The 18,607-nt window shown below is 37.6% G+C and overlaps 1 protein-coding gene across 1 annotated transcript; it reads right to left on the bottom strand.

The window, feature by feature from the left end:
* Positions 1-538: 538 nt before the first annotated feature.
* On the bottom strand, positions 539-18,207 carry cdc42ep1a (CDC42 effector protein (Rho GTPase binding) 1a). Its single transcript, XM_028476488.1, has 3 exons — positions 18,055-18,207; positions 4,556-5,440; positions 539-1,743 (listed from the first exon to the last, which is right to left on the bottom strand). The coding sequence occupies exons 2-3, from the start codon at positions 5,025-5,027 to the stop codon at positions 1,025-1,027; spliced, it is 1,191 nt and encodes a 396-aa protein (XP_028332289.1). The 5' UTR covers positions 5,028-5,440; positions 18,055-18,207; the 3' UTR covers positions 539-1,024.
* Between the last annotated feature and the right edge of the window lie 400 nt (positions 18,208-18,607).

Below are 18,607 nucleotides of genomic sequence, written 5' to 3'. Positions count from 1 at the left end.
CCACTTGCTCGTAAAAAAACGAACCGGACCGCTCCATTTTGGGTCGACGGCCCACCAGGACGATGCCCGGTATGCTAGATGGCCCAAACCTTAACCCCTAACATTAACCCTAACCCTAACCCCACTAGATCCCTCCACCTAACCCAAAAAATGCCAACACAGCTCCAGAGGTGTCATAATTTAGCAAACAACACTTATGACAGCCTTCATGAGACCTTATTAATGCTAATGACTAGGGATGTAAAGATTAATATTGAGGCAGTTAAAATCAATTCCAAAGTGTCACGGTTCACATCAATACTCTGAAACTCGCAGTACTTTTCTTTTTTATTATTATTATTATTATTATTTTTTAACAGTAAAGGGCGCTATCTATTTAGAATTTGAAATTCAGGACGCACCACCGTGTTTTAAATCAGAAGTGTGGAAGCATTTTGGTTTCTCCAAGACAAAATGAAAGAAGTGAGAAAGAAAGAACATGTAGGAGGGGCACAGAGAGGAAAGGGAGAAACAAGAGAGAATGAAAGCCGTAGTTTGTTTATTCATATTATTTCTTTGATATGGGATTTGTTTTAAAGTCAAATTGTTAAGGCACAAAATACATTTTCAGTTGCACTTTTAAAAGGAAAACAAACTATTATGTTTACTGTAGAGCCAGGATTTAAACGAATAGGCTTCTTATTCATTTGTACTATTTATTTTTTTATTTCATTCAGGATTTGTTTTTAATTAAATTGCATTGTTTTGCTGAGTTTATCAAGGGATTCTTTTGACAATGAAAGATAAAAGAAAATAGTACAGTATTTTTATTTTCAAAGAAAAAAAAATGAATATTTTTCTATCAACATTTGACTACTGTCTCATTTTGTAAAATAAATCGTGAGAGAATCGTATCGTGAGCCCAGTATCGAGTGAATCGCTACATCCATACTAATGACAGCATAATGTCAGCGTTATGGATAAAACTTCAAGTAAAGACTGAGTTTTCTCTGAATTTGTGTCAAACCTCTTTGATTCGCTCCGTTCAGACTTTGATTTCGTCTTCGTCGTCAACACAACTGTAGGACATTTTCATCTTTGGTTGGTTCATGATGATCGTCTCTGCGTCGACATCTTCCAACCCACCCTTCATTAGGCCGATGTCACGGTGATGTGCCAGCACATCCGTCGCGCTATGAAACGTTTCACTCTCCGTCTTCATTCCCACCATTAGTCGTTCGGGGGAGCCCATTACAACATCGGGTACATTAGGAGACAGACTCACACCGTTCACCTCCATGACGCTACTTTCTTCCTCCTCCCACTCCGTCACATGTGGACTCTTCCTGCCCTCGCAGTCCTCCCTCAGCAAAGAATCCACGTACGAGATAGTAGTCGAGCCCATCTCCGATCCCTCGTTGGTGAATCCACAAGCCGACCCCACCTCCTCTCCCTCCCAGGCCACATGGACGTGCTCCGAGTGGCCGTCAATCAGACCAAACACCTCGCTCATGAGGGAGGGGCCGAGGTCAAAGGTGAAGGTATCCAATGAGGTAAGCGAGGGAAGGGAGTCGGAGTAGGCGGTGTGTTTGGGTGTGCACGTCACATTGGAGGAGGAGGAGGAGGAGGTGGATAAGACGGCGTCGGCCGGATCCGTCAGGGAGCCCCGGTGAATGTTGGGAGAACAAGAGGTGGTGATTGAAGCCTCCTGCTGACGTTCAGAGCGGGTCAGACGAGGCAAAGTGACGAAGCCAGACTCCAAACCTGGGCAAGAAATAATAATATCAATACAGGAGCATAGAAACAAAAACACATTTCTCTCCTAAATCTGTCCAAGACGCCAAAATCTGTCATTTATTTTCTTTCATTTTAGTTTAGGTGGCCCAAACCAGAAAAATACAGCATTATTGTCTCTTGTTTTTAACACTTCCACGTGTAAACAACTGTATATACATTTCTTAAGGTGTAATAGAATGCAGGTATGGAAAGTTAGAACTATTGCTAGCTATTTTACCAAATGATTAATGCACACGTGTCAAAATAAAAGCATGCGGGTCATTTCTGAGCCATTGTAGCGTCTAAGTTTGCTCATTTGAAAAGAAAACATTTTAAAGGAAACAAGAATTATACTGTAATTAGTGCAGAACTATTTTGAAAAATAATCTAATTGCGATTTTTTTCTTCAATATTGCGATTGCGATTTAACAAGCGGTTATTTTTTCAAGGGCATCTTGTCATGTATTTTTCAAAGAACACAAGCAATAAATCAATCAGTTTCATAATACACAACTTCAGATTTATTTAAACTTTAAATAAATATAAAATATAAATTTCAAAGCACAGATTACAACAATAAAGCAAACAAATCTGTGGCTTTACCTCTTCAACATACTGTATCTAACTAACTTCACGTTTCATGAAACATGTAAACATGTGGACTGCACTTCTTAAAACACTCTGAACTTAAGAGGACAGTACAAGACAGGACAAGAAAAAAAAAATTTAAAAATTGCAGCCTTTGCGATTAGAAAATCGCGTTTCATGATATCGCGATAATATCGCAAATGCAATTAATCATTCAGCCCTAATTGTAATGTTATATCCAATCTTTAAAAGATTTCTTCTTCTTTGCATTTATTTTCATACAGTTCCAACAGAGGGCAATGTAACCTTATTTATTTATTTCTTTTTTGCTACATCCTATGCCACAAATTTAATCACTATACCACAAACATTAGAATACATTATTTGACATTTTTCTTAAGATATAAGCTTCGAAGGGACATTATTTCACTGCATGTGGGAAAGCAGGAAAATAAACAGTTTTTCTTGGAAAGAGCTTAAAAATATTATTGAGAAGATTTTTTCCATACAGATAATACTGGAACCCAAACTGTTTCTATAAAAATAATAATAATAATAATAATAATAATAATAATAATAATAATAATAATAATACATTAATTAAAATTCATTGACTATAGTCCGTTGTCTGCACAAAATTGTAAAATATTAATATCAGATGTTATCAACCCCCCCACTAGAAAGGAATAACATACACCCAGAAAGCCAAACAACATGAATTAAAAAAATAAAATAAATTGAAAACCAATCATTGCACTCCCAAAATACATATTAATACTTGATCATTTGCATTTAATATAAGCAAACTAACTTTAAATTCTGTTTTAGTCTTGTTCAATTCTTGTACATATATATCTTTATTACTTTTTGAATTATTATGATTATTGTTATTATGCATTTCTCTTTATTTGTTAGGGTTTTGTTCTGGCATCCGGTGTGGTGAGCAAAGTAGGAATTTTGTTGTGCGGATGACAATAAACACTGTAAATTTGATCTATTAGTTCATTTAATTTTGTAAATTAGTTATTTATTCATTTGTTAAACCCTGAAACACAGCCATGCAATCTTAAAAGGGGAATACGATTTGTAATAAAGCTGTATTTTGTGGTTACAAATTCCAATACAATCTTCAATGGGTCACAGTGCTTTGAAGACGTTCATTTTAATCTTTTTAAACTAAGCATTTTTCCTGTTACTGAAGGCATTAGATTTGTTATTGCAGACATTTGCACAAACTGTCCCTGTCAAGGACTAAAAACTTAGATTTTAATAATAATATGATAAACACAATGGGTTATCCCATAGTAGTCAGTATCCAAAAGTTACAGAGAGAAGCAGTGGGAATAAATGCCACTTTTCGGTCATTTCCAGTTAACACTTTGCTTCATTTTGCAGTCATTTAGTTTAAAAGAAATCTGATATTTCTGGTGCTTAGGAGCAATTTGGGGATTTGGTAGCGTGGTGCGCCAAATCCTTAAATAACTAACATATCATCATCAAAACAGATGGCATGAGCTCATATGTTTATAGTTCTTGCCAATACATTTAGGACTAATAGGAACTACTGGCATTCATCAGAATTCGGAGCCTGTCAATTCCATTCCTGGCTTCATATTCTTTCACGAGTGATTGTGAACAAAAAATGTCTGCCAGACCCATTAGTGCACCAGGTCTCTCTCCAGTAAAAGACTGGCAGATGCTGCTGGAAAACTGCTAATAACAGTGATCAGAGAGACCCCAAACAGCAGGATTTGGACTATAAAAGCCAAACTAATCAAACATCAAAAATGTTCCATGGACGGGTTGGAAAACAACAAACTATGCTAATGGATCACTGTGGGTTTGTCAGGAGAGGCATCAACTTGCATTAAACATCATTTGAATCCATGTGAGATTAAACTGGCACAATATAAGCACATACAGTATGCTCTAACTCAGTGTTTCTCAAATGGGGGTATGTGTACCCCTAAGGGTATGTGATGGCACTATAGACAAAGAGAGAGAGTAAGAGAGGAAAATTAACAAATAAAGTGTCAGTCTTGGTCTAAAATCCATTGAGAGATGACTGGAAAGGATAAAAACCTATAGGAATACATCTATTCAGGAGCCACCAATAGTATTTTTCAACCTCAAATTGCAATTGGAAAAACTGCTGGTCACTGCAATCGTAATTGAGTTGTAATTGAACATGGGTAATTGAAAACTAACTCACCATATGTGCTTTTATGCTCCTCGGGGGTGCTTTGTGAACTGGGAAAGAGAACTTTAGTGGTGGGACTCCCATTAGGCCAATCCACATCCAGCCTGGGGAGGGAGATGGCATTCTTGATGATGGGGGAAACGGCAGGAGGCGGTGGCGACAGATCCTTGGACGCCTCTCTGGGTCGGTTATCAGATCCTCTTCTGATATGACGAAGGGTCCTTGAGAAGAACGCTCCAATCTTGTTGTCGGGGCTGGAGAGAGACTCTGTGTCCGCATTGTTGGCGTTGGCCGTCCCGCCGTGATTGCTGAGGAAAGAGGTGTCCCCGAACACGTCCCCACCTCGACCCACGTGCATGGTGTGGCGGAAATCCCCCAGAGGAGGGCTGATCATGTCCACTGTGAGGTCTCCTTTGTGGCGGCGCTTGCTGTGAGAGTGTGAGACTAGACCTTTGAGGCCCGACAGCTTTTCTTGTAGATTCATGATTAGAAAAGATGAACAGCTGAAACAAACGTCTAATTACGAACTATTACAGAAATCCACTGAAAGCCAACTCAGAAGAACAAATGAAAAGTCTGTTTAAGTCAAAAATAACCCTCAAAGGCGATGCCAAGATAGAAATCTGTGTAATTATTGAGGCTGAGAAGTTCCAATTCTGGCCTATAGAACACTGGGATATTATCTGTGTTTATCCAGTGGAGGCCAGATTCTGCCCTCCTCTGTGCAGCCCACTGTTGTGCATATCTGGCTTGAACAGGAATAAATGGAGAAGAACGTTCCTGCAGGCGGTGAATCCACTCAGAGAGCGGTCAGACTGCCTGGCTTGTCTCAGGCTTCGGGTTCTCCAACATCGATTCAGAAATAGTCGGAGCTCTGCGGTCGCATCATGAAGACATCTGACAAGATGAAGAAGAGAAACAAATCAAAACAAAAACCAATATGTTGATATTTGTAGGTAAAGCCGAGCTTCTACTCTTGACTTGGTGTTTGGCCAAACTTTCAGATTCCTCTGGAGCTAAATCTAAATTTAGAGCACGGTCATTTCTCAGTGCTGCCTTCAGTCCATTTAAAGGATGAGCTTTCAGGGACCAAATCCTGTTTTTATGTTGTCCTGCTATGGTTACCGCGCAGGTAACAAAAACGGAGCATTTGGCTTTTTACCCAGACCGACTAATCTTTCCCTTAAAGCTTAACAGATGTCCTTCAACAGGCTCAGGATTGTTTGTGAATTAGTGAAGGATTTACAGTGACATAGAAAGTTAGAATGACAATTTACAGATAATAAAATAACCTTTACCTTTACTTATAAAAACATGACAGCATGAAGTCTGCGTGTTAAATCATGGAAATGAGAGTTTTACATAACACATTTGTCATAAACTTTTCTTTCCTAAAACGATTCTCTTTTGTCATACTTTAGTTCAGTAGACGCCGACTTTGTTTAATAGTTTTCTATTTTGAAAACACAAGCCGAAATATATCAAACTCAAGGCTCGAGGGCCAAATCCGGCCCTTTATAGCATCCAATGTGGCCCACATGAGGAAGTAAAAATGACAGAGAAAACATCATTGTGTAAATTATACCATCTAATTCAATTGTAAATATTTCACCCCCTCCAAATACACAAAATCAACAAGACGCCACAATATTAGCAAGGGCTTACAACTTTCAATAATGAGTCATTTTTAATTACAAAATGTTGAAAAGATTAAAAACTTTGCCCAAATCCTGCAATTTTCCTCAAATTGTTCCCAAAAAATTCACCAATTTAAACAAAATTGGTCAAAAATAAAATATATTTAAAGTGAAGATCCTTCTGAGACTGATATCCATCTGTCACTTATAACTTGGATATTCTTGGGACCTTCCATACTTTAGACATCCATTTCTATGTGGAGGTGCAAACTAGGGCACATTAATGTTTAAATTTGGCTCGTTTTCACCTCCTAAAATCTGCAGATTATTTTGAAGATTAAATGGGTCCGTTTTTAGCCCATGAACTAATAATCGTTTTCTCCAAACTAAAAATAAGAACATTGCATTAGTGTCCATAACTCTAATACTCTTGCAGTGTTCGAAGCGGCATACTAAAGTGCTACTCATACTAAGTTTGACGTCAAAATGAGTATGTAGTGCGTTCATGTTAGATTGTATGAAAAGATTGAGTACGCGAGAAATACACGGATGTATACTTTATCGGGACATTTCTGAAGTGTGCACAATGAGCACACTAGTCATGCTCAACCGCCCCATGATGCATTGCGAGCGGAATGTAAAATCGTCCTGGGACCGGCTTCAAACTAAAAGTCAAACATCCCTTTTTCAAAACAAAAGCATCTCTTCTTGTCTTCCGTTAGTTTTTTACGCTTTTGTAAATAGGGCTCTTGTTTTTAAGTTAATAACCGAAAGTGTCATCAGTAGTAAATCATATAACTTATCCTGAGTTACCATGACTAACTACCTGTCAACACTGAGCTGTTCTAACTTATCCTGAGTTACCATGACTACCTGTCAACATTGAGCTGCTCTGTAAAGACAATTTTATGAAACAATTCATGAATGGTATCATTGCAGTCCAAACAAATCAGACGTTGCACACCCTTGAACCAAGCAGCAGCCATGTTGAAAGTCTCAGGTCAGTCTGGGCCTGATTCGCAAAGATATTTGAGGAACAGACACACCCACAGACAGGGGTTCCTTGCTTTATAGATAGATAGATAGATAGATAGATAGATAGATAGATAGATAGTAACAGTTCATGTTCTGAACCCTTTGCACAGTACTTGATAATCAAATATTGTTAAAGCAGAGCCTGGTTCTGAGATGATCCTCTCCCGTTCCCGTTTGTGGCTACATGTCCATGGCTCTACATGCACGGTGCTGTCTGGCTTCACATGAGCGGGGGTGCATCAGCTCCGAGCCAACCCGTCTAATAATTTGCTTTTTACCACAGTCCCAGGCCCTCACGCTCCACTTCCCCTGCTGCTGTTTTAAGAAGGGGGCATCTGGGGTGGGAGGGAGGTGGGGGTGGAGGGGTGGAGGGGGAGGAAACATGCCACATACCAGCACTGAGCGAGGCCATACTAAACACCAGGGCTAGGGTTCTGAGGTGTGATCCTGAATCGGAGCCTTGGATACGTTCCCATGAACTACACTGAAGAGACAAGTGATCAAGCAAGGAAAACATCTTTACTTTAGCTGTGACAGAGGGATATAAAACCTCAGTTGGATTAATAATGTGAGGTATTAAAGGGATAGCCAGGGGAAGCAATAAATACTCCGCCTGTGTGCTTACTGAAAGCTTTGGTCTCTCCTGTAATCCTGTTAAAAGACCTCTGATGGCTGCTCCCTGTATTTAAACTCTCGGTGCATTGCTAAGTTTTGAAACCCAAAATTCTTAAACTTGCTTTTTTTCTTTTTTAATGTACACAAAAAATGATTCCTAATACACAATGAGGATGTAATTTGATAATCCAACATGCAGCCTCCTGATCACAGACATACTGGATTATCCTCTAATCCTTCGTCTCTGTTATATGTGATAGGGGGACGTCTTTTAGTGCCGCTCCTGAATTTAGCCTGAGGCATAACAAGTTGGTAAAGTTCAGGAATAGGAATTATTTCAAGATAAATAAGGATGTTATTTAATAAAATATACAGTGTGGGCCAGTTAAACTGATTTGATATCGGGGAACAGGGGTGTAGCTAGAGGGGAGGCCAGGGTAAATATACAAAACAAGGCTTCTATGCCTAAAGATTATTGTGAAACATCAAAGCAGTTTCTAATGATGGAAAATACAAGAAGAAAATAAACTAAGCACTGGACTCAATTGTTATCATTCAGTTCATCGCTGTTGAATTAAAGGGTCAGTATTATGAAAAAATCACTTTATAATGGTTTTTCTACAGTGATATACATGCCTTTAGCCTCATTCAGAGGACCAAAGTTGAAAAAAGTTATGTTTCCTCCCTCCCTTGCTATTCCACATTTTGTAAAAAGTCAGCTCCAAATGGGCAAGTTGGATTTTTCTCGCCTTATGACTCATAAGGCGGAAACTCCTCCCCCTGACAATCTTGGCTCCTTCTACCCTATAAGAATGTGAGCTCTTTGCTCAAAATTCCACAGTGATGGCCCAGGGTGATTCAAACCAATTAACCTCAGATTATACGCTCGCTCCATTAACCACTAGGCCACCACTGCCCTTTATCCACAGTTCATATATTTAGGTTCAGTATATAGATAATCCAGTATAAAGATAATCTGAAGCGCAGCGTGAGCGCTCACAATCACTTTCATTTTTAGTAGCCGTTATATCGCCTTTATGGGATGATCTGACGTGTTTGTGACCCAATGCTACGCAGCGGTGGGACAAAACAATGCACGGTTCCTGTGGTTAGAAGAGGTGAGGGTGACAAGAAAGTGACTGAGCAACTTAACACTCCGGTGAGTGTTTGAAACAGCTGACTTTGGGCTGGGTGGTATGACCAAAAATGTATATCACGGTGTTTTTCTAAATTTTAACGGTTTCAGGGTATATGACAGTATTTATTTATTTTTCATGAATAATCAGGTGTTCACAGCATTTTCTACTGGTTGAGAATCATTATAATAATCAGAAAGGTTCAATTTGCCGAGTACAATTTAAAAAAATATATATATAAACAGCACATGGAAATTGACTTGGTAGTTGGTGTGCGGAACAAAAACAAAAACACAAGCCAGCAGCAATAATAATAATAGTGATAAATATAAGGATAAGGGATTAATAAAGGATAGAGGATATAGAAAAATAAAGATAAGAGAGAGGAATTACTGCAGTAGATTGACTTAGGATGGTCTATTTTACTGTCATGATGAGTGAATATTGTAGAATAATTCCACAGTGGTAGTAATACCAGTGTGGAGCCCAATGGCTCTTTGCTGTGCTAGCTTAGCTTTAGCATTAGCTTTATTTCTAGCTTTAAATGCTGCATACTTAGTGGTGTGGTGGTTTCTTATGGTGAATAAAGTAGCGTATTGTTTGCAGCTCCACCAGGACTTATTTCTGCATTATAGAAATTACAAATTGCTATCCTTTGCTCTCTTTTTTTGTGTATTACTGCCGAACTGCCAACTTGCTAAGCTAACTATGCTTCCGTGTCTGTGAGTGTTGTTCTCCTTCAGTAGAGGCATGCGCATGCAGGCACATGCTCACATGCAGCTTCAGAGCTTTCAATTGTGTCTTTCTGATCCATTTACACGTATGATTTACACCGCAACTAATACCTACTGTTTACCTTCCTATTTAGAAGTGTAATGTTGAAAATGGTCTGGTCTGAAACGCGGCGCAGCGTAGCGTTCCGAAAGTTGTGTAATCAGATACACTGGTATGGCGGTATATTAATATTAAAAATTCCTATCATTAAAATATATACCGATATTCGGTATGAACTCGGTATACCGCCCAGTCCTAAGCAGACTCAGCTGACAGTTTACTCCACTGGTGTTGCTGCACATGCACCCCAGCAGCGTTTGTCGGACTCACAATCACAATAGCCGCTTAAATAGCCACGTGTTTTACTGTAATGTGCAGTGTGTGGATAGCAAAAGACAACCGCTACAATAATCAACTGTTGGAATCCCACACACCAAACAAAGACGCAGAATAATATAAATTCAAGCCAAGCCCTCTCTGAGAGCGAGGCGCAGAGTCAGCGTCTACAGACACGCCCACTCATGCATATGCATGAAGGCCCCAAACCAGCCTGTTTTTAGAAGCGTCACGAAAGTGACTATTCAGAGGCTAAAACTCCAAAAAAACAGGTGAGTTTGGGAAAATAAACCTTAAAATACTATGTTGCTGAGGTTCTTAGAACAATTGGAGATGGGTGAAAAATAGCATAATACTGGACCTTTAAGCAATAACAGTGGTGTATTTTCTATTTGTGAGAACAGTAATATGTACAGTATTTGTATGTTCAGTTCACAGTGTTTCCTGAGTAAAGACTCTAAGTGGATCATCTGAATCAGACTGTCTTGAAAAAAAACCCAATAATAATAATATACATATATATATTTTTATGATTGGAATCGCGAGTCTTATGTGAATTAATTTTTTCCCCCACCCCTAGACAACAAAATGTCAAAAAGCGTCAAAGTGATGATAAATGCCACAACTTTTTGTAAGTGTATGATCTTAAAAAGAATCACAATAGTTTTCTAAGTTCCATTAACATTAAAGTTACAACTTTATGCCGTGTGAAAGAGCACACTGGAAACACTGAAAAGAAAAAAAAAAAAGGTCAGACTTGTGTAAACATGTAATTAATCATTTCTTTTATTTTGAAAATAGACTTTTCTAATCTAGTGTAACCAAAAACAGCCATGACTAAGGAATGCATTATCCTGTTTAATTTTTGTCAAGATAAAAATGTTTTCTGTCATCATGGCCGAGCCAATGGTTTCGCTTATCTTGGAATGTGCCGTCCTAAATCATTCCTTCAAAACAACAACAACGAAAGGTGAAAGCTCACACAGGAGTCAAGAAAAAAAACATATTCAAATAGCATAAAGGCCAACAAAGAATGCTAATTAGGCCTGCCAGTTCCAGCCGTGCTCGGAGCGTATGGATGTTTATTGAAGCATGAAAATGTTTTCATGGCTGTGAAGGAAGTGCAGGCCTGTTTGCTTGGACTGAGGCGGAGCAAAGATGGTGAAAATAGGAAACGTAATTGAAATTCAAAGGGTGACCCTGGAAAAAATGTGGCCTTATCTTGTATGTTTGTTCACCTGGTTAGCAGGGTCAGTGCATGGTCCGAGGACACGACACAAAGCACAAAGTCTACTGCTGATTTAACTCAACACAACCTGAAATAGTGCAACATTTCGTAGTGTTTGTATGTGGGAACATTTTCAGCCATTTTTAGGAGCGTCAAGATGTATGAAGGGTCATCGACCAGAATGATGGAGCAAAAAAAGCCGAGGGAAAAAGTCCAAAGTGATAAAAAGCATTAATAGACTAATTAAAAGTAACAAAAAAAGAAGTAAAAATGGCTCTAAATGAAAAAGTAAAAAAGAATCTTAAATGAAGAGGCCGAGAAATGGTTTCAATCATAGCCATGGTTAGAAAGAAGGATGTTAGATGATTGTAATGAGAAAAAGAGTCCACGGATTGATGTTCTGCTCAAGAATGTGTTCATATACACACACAGTCCCAACACACGGCTCCCATTAAGGCTGTGGTCGCTCTGGTTTATATCTGGCAAAGCCATTTCAGGACTGTACAGTACATGGCAACATGGGAACACTGTGGAGTGTTTGGACTGTTCTGATGCACCAAAAGATCCATAAACAGTGACTTCACCTAAAAACATCACTTGATATTTCTTCATGCTTATATCACATACTGTCAGACATGTTCAGTGTTTCCAGTTTGCTCATTAAAGTAAAGTTGTAACTATTGTGATTCTTTTTAAGATCATAAACTTACAAAATGTTGTGACATTTATCGTCACTTTGATGCTTTTTTTTTAATATGTTGCAGCATCTACATTACATGTGTCAAACTCATGGCCCGGGGGCCAAATCCAGCACTTTGGACAATCCAATTTGGTCCACAGGAAAATAAAAAAGACAGAGAAAACATGAATCATTGTGTAAATGAAACTCAACAATATTTGCAGGTGCTCACAGTTTTCCTGCTGCTTATATCACATGATTGCAGCAATTTCTAATGTTAACATGGTGGAAAATACTCAAAATTGTTACGAAATCCTTCATATTTCCTCAAATTATGACATAGCATTTCCTTTAATTAATAGAAATGTGTCACAAAATGTATAGAGACAATGTTGGGAGTGATATATGTCACTTATTGCTTGTTTTTAACTCATTTTGTGCATTTACTTCAGGGGCCACTCAAAATTATAGCGAGGGCCGCCAGTGGCCCATGTCAACCTTATGCCATGGAAGATTCCATTCAATATTGGAGGGAATCCGGATCAATATACCGATTCTGGATGAGTTTTTTTTTTTTTTTTTACGGTAAATCCCTAATTTTCATCATTGGCTATATATATATATATATATATATATATATATATATATATTTTTTTTTTTATTTTATTTTTTTTTACATATTTTGTATATTATGCATACGTAGAAGTGTAAACTAGGGACAATAATGTTGAAATCACTCATTTTCCTGCATAAAATCTCTGGCCCATTTTAGATCAAACTGCTCTATATTTGTCTGATCTACATGATAACATGTATCACTATCTTGTCAAAAAAATAAAAAAAAATAAAAATGGTTTAGTTTTTAGGCAAATTGACACATTGTCGTCACTGCCCGTCATGTATTTCACTGATTTGGCATTTCACGGACTGAACTTTTCATATTGGAATTATAGTGACTGGCCACGGTACGTAAAAAAAAAAAAATAGCAATGTAGAAACGTGGAGGATTAAGCAAAGAATTGGCGAAAGTGTTGAGTCAGGATAGAAGGAGGGGAGGTGCCTTTTAGGACAGGAAGTCTATTTAGCTTATCTGGTTTCAGTGAAATTATACGACTTGCCAAATGTTCATCTTTATCTATATATTTTTGTACAAATGTATTCAAGCACATTAATTATAAAAAGAAAAGTGACAAAGTTAGCGGCAAATTAAATACTTGGACCCCAGTCTTGCATCCTCATTAAACTCCAAAAACCAATACTATAACTTTATTGCTAGAAATAATCAATTGTTTGCAAAAATGATAAGACTTTTTAACATAAGACATCTGTTTTGTGGATTTTTTGGACTGTGAGAGAAACATGAGAGAACATGCAAACCACCACAAACCACTTCCCCTTAATCTTAAATCATGACCTGGGTGAGTATGAGGTTAACCATGTTTAAATCCCATCTGTTGACTGGATATAAATCAATTATTTTGGACTATGTTTAATGATTACTATCTCAATGACAACAGTAGATACACCTAATGCTATCTTTCAATAATGCCACTCACTCTGACTGTTGCAGCAGTAAAAATAGTCAATTTAAATCCAAGCTTCTTCCCAAGTGTTGAGTTTTCATCCCAAAGTCCAAAAACATGAAATATGCAGCAGAGCAAGAGGGTGATATTGTTCTCTAACAATAATGTAAGATCTATGGAAACATTCATTTAAACTGGGTTTGTACAGTTTAAAGATGATTTTGGTCGGTTTTCATTTTAGAAACTCTATATATAAGGCTCGTGTTTTAAATTCAGCGTTTAGCAGGATTATGTCAAGAGTTATGTCAAAAATATGACAACATTTTAACCAAAGATGAACTTTAGGCCAGAGATGGGCAACTTTTTATCATAGCCGGGCCACAAAAAAGGGTATTTCTGATGAGGACCACATGATCAACATTCATGTCAGCATTCAGAATAATAATGGCCAATCTGAGCTTTAATACAGGGAAGAACAATGGGTTTGTGTTGTCATTTCATGTGTTTTTGGTGTCATTTTCCTGTTTTTTGTGGTCGTTTTGTGTAGTTTTTATTTTCATTTTTGCGCTTTCTGACGTTGTCTTGTGTGTTTTTGAAGTCATTTAGCATATTTCCTTTCATTTTGTTTGTTTTTTTGCTGTTTTGTGTGTTATGAGCCAATTTGTGTATTTTTGTTGTCATTTTGGAGACATTTTCTGTGCATTCGTTTTCTGTGTTTTTGTTGCCTTTTTATAATTTTTTGTCTCATTTGGTGTTATATGTCGTTGATGTTGTTGCCGTTGTGTGTTTCAGAAGTCATTTTGCGTATTTATGTCGTTTTGTGTATATTTCTGTAATTTTGTTTGTGTTTTTAACTCGTTTTGTGCATTTACTTCAGGGGCCACTCAAAATTAGAGCGAGGGCCGTCAGTGGCCCATGTCTACCTTACGCCATGGAACATTCCATTCAAATTTGGAGGGAATTTGGATCAATATACTGATTCTGGATCAGTTTAAAAAAAATCCCTAATTTTCATCATTGGCTTGAACAGCGTTTGGCGGATTTGCAAAAATTCATATCTCGGTTCATAATTGACTGATCGTAATGAAATTTGACTCAGTTATGTTTGTTGGTGCCTCAGTTAGAAAATGGAATTTCATCTGGATTGGATCCAGTTTGAGAATTTTGTCATGATTGTTTAAAAAAAATGGGGGTGCGTGAAAAATTATTTTTTTTTTTAATTCACTGTGAGAGGGAAGTTTCTAAAACTGGTGGAACTTTATGATATGATGTGGCACCTCGACTACTACGGGTTGGATGCTTCAATAACTATTGACCTGAGATGAATTCTCCTACAGTTCAGGGCGTCACTGGTTGTGCCCATTTGGTGACGGCAGACGGTGATAAAGCACAGCTCACATCGCCTTGTGTGGCTGGAAAAAGGAGGGAATAAAATCGAGGTATAGCTCGGGGAGGCCTGCAGTGGGAAAACAAATAAAGTGCAGAGTTCACACCTCTACAGCTGACCCTTCCCCGTGTCGCTGCGTCACTGACACCTAAAGTTTGCAGAAGGTCGATCTCAGAAGAATGTAGGACTTTGGTACAAAAAAAAAAAGCAGAATGCTGAAAGAACACCTCAGGGAAGGTCTGCACTCTACTACCTAATCACGTTACATGCATGTGTTAACCATCTGTCGCTGCCATCAGACCAACCCAATGCTTTTATTTAAGCATGTTCTAAACCTGTGATTGACATTTAAGTCGTTCAACATATATCCATATTTCTGTTTTGGCAATATGGAAAAATACAATATCACCTATAGCAATATATTTTCTATTTTATAGCTTATTTTCTATTAAAATACTGAAAAGTACAGTTGGACGGATTTCTGAGTGCCGACTAACCCAGACCTTCCCCTAAACCAGTGATTCACAAGTCTATATATTTATTTGTGCAACATGCTTTTCACAGCATCTGTCAAAAAAAAAAAGTTTATTTCAAAATAAAATACAAGTCCTACATATACGGCAGCGTATTGCATGTAATGTATATACATTTATATATATATATATATATTTTTTTATTTTTATTTTTTTAAACTCAAATTTGCAAAATAAAAATCGTTTTTATCTACAAATTTGATTAATCAATTAAATCGATTTTTTACCCAGCCCTAGGGCTGGCTCACATTGCGCTACGGTAACCCACAAGGACGGAACGTGAAAAAGTCCGAAAAAATTGTCGTGGAAAAAAAATGTAATTAAATTAAAAAAACTACTTTTTTTTTTTTTTCAAAAACTTGAAGTTGCAAAATAAAAATCGTTTTATCTACAAATTCGATAAATCGATTAAATCAATTTTTTTTTTTTTTTTTTTGCCCAGCTCTGATCACAAGTACTGTGGACTACATTGTTGTTTAGTCAGTCTCATGCTGTCATCAATGAAGCAGTGGGCTTTTGTATTGATCCCCAGTGAGCGTGTGTCTCTTTCATCACTGTGTGTTTGTGCTGTTTCACATGGCGGCCCCCCTCCAGGGATGCTGCGGGGTCGAAGGGCCAAATGCTGCGCTGACGGTTTGTCCCCATGATTAAAAAACACATGGAGGCCAATGACCTCAACAGCACCGTGACACGTTTCAGTGAGTCCGGCTAGACTGAGAACACGTCATGTATGAAAATTGATGGACTGTGTTGTGTAATTAGAGGCTGAGTGACAGAATACGAGTCAGTGCCAACATTTATTTGGAACGAAAGTGAGTAACCATAAGCTCCTGCTGCTGATTTACACAAAAATGATGAACACAAAGACAGTAACGCCCCATTCTTTACCCTTGAGGTTTAATACAGAGCTGGTAACGCTCTCCTTTTTTGTGTCTGTTTTTGACTATAAGTCAAATGTAAGTTTATAGTGAATGATGTCAGACAAGATGCCTCTAATTCATCCTGAAGTTGTCCTATATGGTTAAGATCACAACTCGTGCACAGGCCAATCCAACTAATGCACGCCTTCATGGACCTCAACATATTCCACTCAATTACCTTTGGCAACATACTGTATTTATGCTGCCAAATAGATAAGGTTTCTTGGAAATGGTTTTTTAAAAAAAAGCTGCTAGTAGACCATTAAAACCATGAAAAGCTGAGTTTCAGTCAACATTTTACAAGGCTAAATACTTTTGTCTTATCTCAAGTTAAACCAGAGTTTACTTTACCTCCCAGAGTCCAAGCAATGGTTAAACTGTGCTCAAAGTAAAGATGATTAATCCCGATCATCATACCACAACAATGACATCAGCCGGCAACTGATGTTTTTAGTGAATGATTTCCTTTAAAAGTTAGGGAGCATCTGAAGAATTCAGTAATTCAGGCAAAAAGGAGAAAAAAAAGCCGAACAAACCAAGCTGTATGGATTAATAACCCCAGTGTTTTGTCCTCTGAACCAGTGATCCCAACATGGGGTACGTGTACCTTAGTAATCACATTGTAGATGGTCCATGGAAACATTTATCAGGTGAATTAATACAATAAGTTTGGCCATTTAAAAAAAACAATTTCCAAACAATATACAGGTTTTTCACAAAGCCATCTTTTTTAAATGACAGTAACAATGCTTTTAATGAGTTAAAACAAAGTAAAACCATCAAAGAGCATAATTGTGTTAATAATACATAAACTAATTAATGGCTTAGTGAATGATTTCCTTTAAAAGTTGGGGAGCGTCTGAAAAGTACAGTAATTTATGCAAAAACAGAGAAAACAACAACAACAAACTAAGTGGAATAATAATAATAATAATAATAACATGACACACTGGTGATAAACCCACTGCTTTGTCCTCTGAACCAGTGATCCCAACATGGGGTACGTGTACCTTATGGTGAGTGGCGATCACATTGCAGATGGTCCATGCAAACATTTATCATATGATTTAGAGTTAATAAGTTAAGTAAGTTTGGTCATTTAAAAAAAGCTATTTTCAAACAATATGCAGCTTTTCCACCAAGCCAACTTTCAGGAAAACCTTTCAAAATAAGAGTAACAATGCTTTTAAAGAGTTAAAACAAAGTAAAACCACCAAAGGGCACAATCTTATTAATAATACATAACTAATAGCTTAGTGAATGATTTCCTATAAAAGTTAGGGTTTCGAATAATATTACATGACAGTGCTTTGTCCTCTGAACCAGTGATCCCCAACATGGGGTACGTGTACCTTAGGGTTACTAATGATGGCCCATGGAAACATTTATCAGATGATTTATAGTTAATTAAAAAGCAATTTTCAAACAATATACATGTTTTTCACCAAACCAACTCTCAGGAAACATTTCTTTTAAAAACTAGAACACCAATGCTTTTAAAGAGTTAAAACAAAGTAAAGCCACAAAAGAGCACAAATATGTTAATAACATAAACTAATGGCTTACATTTGTATTCATTGTTACTGTGGACATTGTTAAGTAGAGCCTAAAACACAAAGATGCAGCATCAGCATCTATAAGAACTCAACATTAGTAGTTAACTATTCATAAACACACACATAGATGTGATCAAAAGCCATTAACTCACCATAGCAACAGGAAGTGTAAAGTTTGCTCCAATGTGACTTTGATTCCAGGAGCGCGCGCTCAGCGCTGCGGTCAGTCCGACGCTCGAGGCTTGAGTCGGACTGAGCCGCGGTGCGCTCGGTGTGTGGAGCAGCGCAGCGCGGAGGTTGAGGAAAGGGGCGGGGAGAGGCTTTGATTTCCACACCGTCTGCTCCGTTATCAGTGCACATGTCTTCAACCCGAAGGAGTTTGTTTATGTTCATAAATAACTTCCTCCAACAGATCATCAGACCTCATCAGCTGAGTATCTGCTGACTAACAAAGGAAATGCAGATTTAGGAAACATTTTCTGATTCATCACTGTTTTCCTTTATATTTTAAATTTGATCATGGCTCTATGGGGCGCTGAATGTGCTAAAATAAACAGCAACTTTTCTCAACACTTTGCTAAAAAACACGTTTAAAAAACGTGTTTGATTTTTTAATGTTATTTTTGACCAGATTTACAGCAATATTTGTGAAATTTGTGGGTTTTTTTCCCTCGTGAAAAACGTTAAATCTAAATGTTAAATGTT

This window comes from Gouania willdenowi, chromosome 19 (assembly GCF_900634775.1).
Source record: "Gouania willdenowi chromosome 19, fGouWil2.1, whole genome shotgun sequence".
Classification (NCBI taxonomy): Eukaryota; Metazoa; Chordata; class Actinopteri; order Blenniiformes; family Gobiesocidae; genus Gouania; species Gouania willdenowi.
Note: the sequence above shows the minus strand (reverse complement) of the source record. Positions and strands in the feature narration are given on the sequence as shown.